The 8218-nt window shown below is 36.1% G+C and overlaps 1 protein-coding gene across 1 annotated transcript; it reads right to left on the reverse strand.

Annotated features, from left to right (window-relative positions):
* Positions 1-1524: 1524 nt before the first annotated feature.
* Positions 1525-2511, reverse strand: CCDC54 (coiled-coil domain containing 54). Its single transcript, XM_055316240.1, has one exon. It carries the CDS (start codon positions 2509-2511, stop codon positions 1525-1527), a length of 987 nt encoding a protein of 328 aa, XP_055172215.1.
* Positions 2512-8218: the final 5707 nt, after the last annotated feature.

The following is an 8218-nucleotide window of genomic DNA, read 5'->3' on the forward strand; positions in this document are numbered from 1 at the left end:
TAAAATCTTAAAAAAATACGAAAGTCCGATGACCTAGGCAAATATCAAGTTAATCACTTTTTACTCTCTCAGAATCCAGTTGTTATGTCATTTATCTGTGTCATCACTGATGTGAGTCCTTTGTTACTCTCTGATGTAGGGTCATACCCAAGATGCTGAACTAGAGCTCTGGTTGTTCTTAGGATATCTCTGATGGCAAAGAAATACATAGAGATTGTTAGTGCCCTTTCCAGAATCATATATTACGTTATTAGCACAGATATCCCATTTAAAACAAATCCTCTTCATATACAGCCTTGTTTGGAGGACTTATAGGACTACCATCCATGTAGCACCTGTCACACATGGATGTATTTTAAAAGTTATTTTGTATACAAATATTATCTGTAAATTAGTAAAGAAAGATCAAATAAAATATATTTGCAAGTGAGAAAACTCATAACATATAATTATGATCAGAGTGGTGCCAAATAGTCCTGTGTCTTCTTGTCATCCTTCTCCCTTAGTTTCCTCTATACCCACCTTAGCTCCTTTCTTCCTCATTTGAAATTGGGCTTTTCTTAGCTACCTGCCAAAACCCTCCTTTCGAGTTATTAACTGAGAATAATTTAAAGTGGTACATTTAACCAAGAATATTTGTAACAGCACAGAATTCTCCATTGGTAGATTTCATTTGCTGAGTTAAGTGGTGAGAGAAACATGTTTTTGCAGCTACTCTGAATTGTATTTAGCAAAATTACATCATGATGGCAATGACCTATTATATCTAAAAATGAAGCGCACTCTGGATATGTAGTATGGGGCCCATACCAAAAAAAGACCTTGTCATACAAGAATTTTTGGTAGCACAGTGTTGAGATCTAACTTGGTTCACACATGCCTTTTTAGATTTTCTTCTTTCCTCTGTATCAAACCTACATGACATGGGATTTATATCATTTCATGAAAATGTAAAAAATATCCAATAACATCCCCCTTTGTTTGATGGAGGTGAAGCTGAAGTTGAAACAAAAAAAAATCCCATTTTGCAAAGAATATTTTTCTGGCAGTAACTTGTCTTTTCACTGCCCTTTATTTTTATAACTCTAACTTTGGTAGCTCTGATAGTGTCTTTTTCATTGTATACTGTTTAAAATTTTGTTAGTGGAGTCTGTCTCTGGTAACACAGATCTTATCTACAAAGGCCACTAAGACAAGAGGACATAGGAAACTGATGTGGGAACTACCAGATGTGTTCTCCATTCCCTTGGCCCCTTTATTCTTTCCTTCCAATTATCTATGACATGGGCACTGGGTGATTCCTTATGAATTGCCTTTAAGAAAACAAGAACAATGATAGAAAATGCATCATGATTATCCAATGGGATGATCCATCTTAGCTTACCTGAGACATACAGAAACTTCACAGACAGTGAGCCCATAGTGAGCAAACTATCAAGGACATCTCAAATGCCACAAAGATGTGTCAATGCTTGGAACAACCAGTTTACATTTATTTTGTACCAAACAAAGCAGAAAATAACTCTATAGTCGAGTTATTTCTTCTTTTGAGGAACCAAAAGAACAGTAAATATAGTTGAAAACAGAGAGACAGAATGTAGTCAAACTTGAAATAAGCCCAGTGAATGGACAATATCTCTGGGTTACAAGTTGTGGTTCCTCAGGAGAGATGGCTGGCCTAGAAAGAAGCCATTGGATGAATTCTTCTAAGTCTGTAGCACCGAGGAAAAATCTCCACTTTCCTCCATGGACAAAAGTTAGCTTGATCCATGTACTAAAGTCTGGGTAAATATAAATATTTGACTTTGCTTTCTTAAAGCTTCTTAATGCATTTTGATGGTTATTTTTTCCCAGAGTTTTAACTTTGGGGGAAATTGTTTTCTCCTCAAGATGATCAGTGAGCTCAGGATAACTGGGCACGTTTTCTGGTTCTGCTGAAGAGATTCCATAGTCTGTAGAAGCCAAGGTGTTCTTCAGAGTTTCTGGTTGTATGAGTTTGTGAAGTTGTTCTATGATCTCTTTACCCCTTTCTCCTTCCGGAACTTCTAAACAATGTATGGTGGAGGAAGAATTCTGGTTTTCTAGTTCTGTCACCTTCTTCTTTAAAGCATTGATGTCCTTTTTCATTGAGAAGATATCTTTAGTTATTGTGCCTTGTTTGTCTTCATTAATATTCATTCTGGTTTCCAGGATCTCTATCTGCTTCTGATAAAAGTCAATCTTTTCCTGGATTTTGGATACTACACTGACAATGTCAGTCAGTTGGCTGACGAGTTCAATTTGGGCAGTTTTAATATCTTGGAGCATTGCTCTAAGACTCATTTCTTCATCAGTAGTGATGTCATCTTTATCACAATCATAGGAAGTCGAGGTTGGATCTCTAGTTGAATCTGGGTGCTGGTTCTTATATTTATGGTAAACATTTTTAAGAGATCGCCTGATCTTGGAGAGATTTGAAGTCCACATCTGCCCAGCAGCAGCTTTTACCCTTTTGGTTTGAAGTCTGTACATCTTTCATAATAAAACAAGGGCTAGGGTGCTGGGAAACCTGACCAAAACCAAAGGAAGAAGCAGTATCAGAATGAAAGATCTTTTTCTTACTATTTGCTGGATATCTTTCCTGATAACATCATTGAATGCCCTATGGTGAACATTGAGGGCAAGAGTAGTCACTCTTAGGTGGTTAGCTCCTTATGGGGCGGTCCAGCTGGAGAGCTCTGTGACATAATGGTCAACTGCGTGGAATCCTTTAAATGGTAATCATTGACCTGGTGCTGATGTCACAATAGCACCTGGTTTGAAATATATTTAACCAGGATGGCTCAGTTGGTAAAGTGTCTGACTCTTGATCAGCTCAGATCTTGATCTCAGGGTCATGAATTCAAGCCCCACATTGGGCTCCACACTGGGCATAGAGCCTACTTAAAAAGAGGGCAATCATTCTCAAAAATTTGTCTCACAGGACACTTTTTACTCATAAAAATTGAGGAACACAGATCTTTTTTTTAATGCAGGTTATATTAATATTCCATTTTAGAAATTAAAACTAAGAAAGTCTTAAGATCAATTTATTAAAATAAAAAATTAAACTCATTACATCTTAAAATAAATGATACCATTTTATGAAAAATAATTATATTTTCCAAAATAAAATAAGTGAATTCATATTTGCAAATGTTTTAAATACCTGGATTAATAGAAAACAGATTGATTCTTTTATCTGCTTCTGCATTATTTCTGTTGTGATATCTTGTTTTGTTTGATGGATATGAAGAAAATATGGCCTCATAGAGATATGTAAGTGGAAAGGAGAGAGTATTTTAACAGACTTTTCTAATAATTGAAGAGTTTATTCTTTGCTACTCTGCCAAAATTTGACAAATGATAATTGTTTAAAAATTAGTTGTCATGTGTTATCTTAGACCAGGTCAGTACTGTTACATTAAAATTCATTGGTCTATCTTCCATTTTAAATATAAGTGTAACACTATACATTGGTCATTCAGAAAATAATGATTCACTGAATCATGAAGATCTTTCAAATGATAACTAATTTTATTTTATAATATCAAAATATCATATTCATTAATACTGCCACCAAGCTCACCAAAAAAATCTTTGAGTATTGGGAAGAGGCCAAGCTCATAGTGGCAGATAAAACTTTCCAAAATTCTAATACCAGCTTGAAAAGCTTGAAATTTATTAAGCTTGTTGATGGTTTTTCATGAAGTCACAAGCTCCCTACATTTCCCTTTTGTTTTTGCAAAAATGCCAAATACCCAAATATGAATGTTATAGTTTGCTGTCAGTTTTTCTTTCAAGTAAAAATGAAGTTCCATGCAAAAAGCAGCTAGTTCAGTTTGTAACTCAAATAGTTACCTTTCTTGGCTACAACTATTATACTCTGGTACGCAGCAGAAGTGCTTTAGGTGTACTTCCCAGCACCTCACCCAAAATATTTAAAACATTTACTGAAGGATTGAGATTTAATAAAATTAAAATTTTTACTGTTTCATCAAGGCATTCTGGAGTTAAGCTGGCTATTTCTTATATCCTTTTTTTGAATGAGTGGAAGTGAAAAATAAAGTCACTATTGACACAGTCTAGTACCTCTGCTTTGGTTTGTGTTAAGGCACTGACAGTTTTATACACCATTCCTTTTGCAATGCAATTTGCAAAATGCAAACGTCAACATAATGAGAAAGGCAAATAGTGACTTAATATTATTTTTGAAATACTTTTGCTCTCATGATCCATTGTATGTCATACTTTGAGAACCACTGTCTTAGAATTTTAAAATAATATATTTCTTATGTTTTTCTTTGTAGATTTTTCTAAATAATAGTACTTGAAATCCAAACCCTTTGGAATAGTAAATACTTTGTCTACTTTATGTATTGAGGTAAAAACTTCATTTCATTCCCTGGTCACATAGGAATAAACATTTTGAAATTAAAATGACATGATAACCATTTCTCTTACAGTGCAGCCCCACTCTACTAAAGAGGATTATCCTTCTTGGATCAGTGTCAGTTCTAAACCCCTACTAAATAACTCTTTCTCCTATTTATGCCTAATTGCAAAACCAACTTTGACCTAGATTTTGGTATAAACTCTGAATTTAGGCAAAAGTAACAAGAATTTTTGCTCATCAGTGATAATCTGGGATTTGCTTTACTGTCTTATCTTTGAATCCCTATTTAGTAACCTCACCAAAACTTCTAGAAACCTTTCCAAACTCTTACTGAGGAAAAATGTGCTCCTGGAAACAGACTATCACAGAAATGGTATTTGGAGTCAGAAAAGGTAGCATTCAAAGCTGTCCTATTTACCTTGGCCAAGGCCATTCTATCCATCAAACACTACAGACACAGTGCTTATTGCCTATGAAGTTTTCAAGGGCCAATGAAAATATTTGAGACTGGAAAGAAAAAAAATGGTCTCAGAACACTAAAAGAAAGCTGCAAGATTGAAACGAAGAATGTCTAATTAAACATCTCCAGAGTGTACTATTATATCACCTACATTGTTAAATTTAGTATTAAAATTTCATTACAGTTGGAAGAAATTTGTAGATTAGATATTTTTACTTTATAAGAATTCCCAATTAAATTTAGAAAGATTACTTGTAGCAAATACTCCCTTTGAGTTAATAACAGCTAAGTCTTATTGGGTGCATACCAGACACTGTATTAAATATTAGTTTATTTGACTAAAGTTCAGAGAAATCAAGTAATTTCCTTTTCTGCTAAAAAAATGGGCAGAGTCAAAATTTAAATCCTTACATTCTGGTTCTAGAGTCCAGTACCTCTACTGCCACATAATCATGATAAAAATATGTATTTGCCAACTCAGAAAGAGATGGAAATTTCCTTTTTGTTTGTTTTGGGGGAGGGAGAGAGTAAGAGGAGGGGCAAAGGGGAAGAGAGAGAGAATCTCAAGTGGCCTCCATGCCCAGCACAAAGCCCAATGCAAGGTTCAGTCTCACAACCCTAAAAGATCATGACCTGAGCCAAAATCAAGAGTTGGACAGTTAACTGACTGAGCCACTCATGACCTGAGCCAAAACTCTAAATAATTTTTAGAAAAATTACATTATACAGTTAATAGAAGACATTTTGATTACGTTTTTATTTGTTTAGCAGTATGAAAACACTAGAGATTTAGTTGGTTATCCCATTTATCAAATCTACTTGAAACAAATTTGTAAAGACTTTAGAAATTGAGCTATCTCTAGTTCAAGTAAGTAAAAATGAACATTTACAGGTTTTTCTTGACTTATTACAGTAACAGTATAATAACTATAATAAAGAACAATAGAATAAAATTTTCAACTAAAAATATTCATGTATACTGATTATTTTTATAAAACAAATTAGTAGGGATGCCTGGGTGGCTCAGCAGTAGAGCATCTGCCTTCGGCCCAGGGCATGATCCTGGAGTCCCGGGATTGAGTCGCACATCGGGCTCCCTGCACAAAGCCTGCTTCTCTCTCTGCCTGTGTCTCTGCCTCTTTCTCCGTGTGTCTCTTATAGAATAATAAATAAAATCTTTTAAAAAAATTAAAACAAATTAGTTTGTCTCAGAACTCTGCACTGAGTGTGGAATGTGATGTTGGGTCCAATCCCATGATCCTGAGATCATGACCTGAGCTGAAATGAAGAGTTGGCTGCTTGACCAACTGAGCCACCAAGGCATCCCTTTACTAATTAATGTTAATGAAAGAAGCCTCAGCTGACTGGAGCTTGTTAAATAGTGGAAGGCTGTAGTGGGGAAGATATAAGCCTATCAATTTGGGTGAAGTTGTGAGAGTAGTCAGGAAGTGAATGAGGAGTGCCTGGGTGGCTGTTGGTTGAGCATCTGACTCTTGGTTTTGACTTAAGTCATGATCTCATGGGTTGTGGGATGGAGCCCTGCATGGGGCTCTGCACTCAGCAGGTAGTCTGGTTGAGAATTATCTCCCTCTGCATGCCCTATCCCCCACTCATGCATGCACGTGCAAGCTTTTTCTCTCTCTGGAATAAAAAATATATCTTTAAAAAAAAGTGAATGAAAGTGGGAGAGGAGCTGACTCCCTCTTTTAGGGTTCCTGTCAGATATATGGAAACATTTAGGAACAAAATAACTTGACGGACTGGAACTTGATGGTAGACTCCTACAGAGGAAAAAACAATGTTTTTCAGGGGACAGGCTTTTACAGGAATAGTATTTGGGGCCAGAAAGGCTAGACATCAAGGGTGTTGTATTTACTAGCTCTGTACTCTTAGTCAAGTAACTAACGTTTTACAAGCATGCACCTATTTCATAAAGCGATTTGAGAATTAAAGTGCTCAGTATTTATAAACCCTTTTCCTCCTCTTAGACCACCTCTTTTTCACTCTTCTTTCAAAAGACAGTAAGAAATGGTTAAGAGTTTTAAGCTTTAGCTCTGTACTCTCTCTCAATCTCTTAATCTACCTTTTCTTTACTCATTCAACCAAGAAGTCACTCCACCATGTGTATGACCAAAGCATGAAGCATGTGCTGTCCACCATTCAGTTTATCATGCAGATAAAGCATTTGGATTAAAAGGAACAACCAGCTATGGTATCAGGGAGATTGGCATTGAATAACCACTAGAGAGATGACTCTGATAATATATATGATTATTAATATTTAAAATGCTGGTGTTTTTAAATAATCCAGTTAAGAAATGGGCAGAAGACATGAATAGACATTTTTCCAAAGGAGGTATACAAGTGGTTTATAGGCACATGAAAAGATGCTCAACATCTCTGATCATCAGGGAAGTATGAATCAAAACCACGATGAGATCCACCTCACACCTGTCAGAATGGATAAAATTAACAACAAAGGAAACAGCAGATGTTGATGAGGATGTGGAGAAAGGGGAACCCTCTTACACTGTTGATGGGAATGCAAACTGGTGCAGCCACTCTGGAAAATGGTGTGGAGGTTCCTCAAAATGTTAAAATAGAACTACCCTATGATCCAGCAATTACACTGCTAGGTATTTACCCAAAGGATACAAAAATACAGATTCGAAGGGGTGTGCATGCATGTACCCCAATGTTTATAGCAGCATTATCAACAATGGCCAAACTATGGAAAGAGGCCAATGTCCATCAAATGATGAATGGATAAAGAAGATGTGGCATATATACAACGGAATATTACTCAGCCATCAAAAAAAGAACGAAATCTTGCCATTTACAATGACGTAGATAGAGCTAGAGTGTATTATGCTAAGCAAAATAAGTCAGTCAGAGAAAGACATACCATATGATCTCACTCATATGCCAAATTTAAGAAATAAGACAGATGAACACATGGAAAGGAAAAAGAGATAGAGAGAAAAGGAAGCAACCACGAAAGACTCTTTTAAATAAAAGATCTTATTTATTTATTCATGAGACACAGGCACATGAAGAAGCAGACTTCCCACAGGGAGCCTGATGTGGGACTTGATCCCAGGACCCCAGGATCACGACCGGAGCCAAAGGCAGACGCTCAACCACTGAGCCACTGAGGCACCCACCATAAGTGACTCTTGATGATAGCGAACAACTGAGGGTCAATGGAGAGAGGTGGGTGGGGGATGGGCTAAATAGGTGATGGGTGTTAAGGAGGGCACTTGTGATATCAGCGATGAATCACTAAATAAAAATAAAATAAAATGCTAGTGTTTTTGAATAAGCAAACTATAAACTAATTATGG

This window comes from Nyctereutes procyonoides, unplaced genomic scaffold (assembly GCF_905146905.1).
Source record: "Nyctereutes procyonoides isolate TBG_1078 unplaced genomic scaffold, NYPRO_anot_genome, whole genome shotgun sequence".
Taxonomy (NCBI): domain Eukaryota; kingdom Metazoa; phylum Chordata; class Mammalia; order Carnivora; family Canidae; genus Nyctereutes; species Nyctereutes procyonoides.

Excerpts from the sequence above, each read along its gene's own strand:
- CCDC54 (XM_055316240.1), bottom strand. The coding sequence starts at position 2,511 with ATGTACAGACTTCAAACCAAAAGGGTAAAAGCTGCTGCTGGGCAGATG.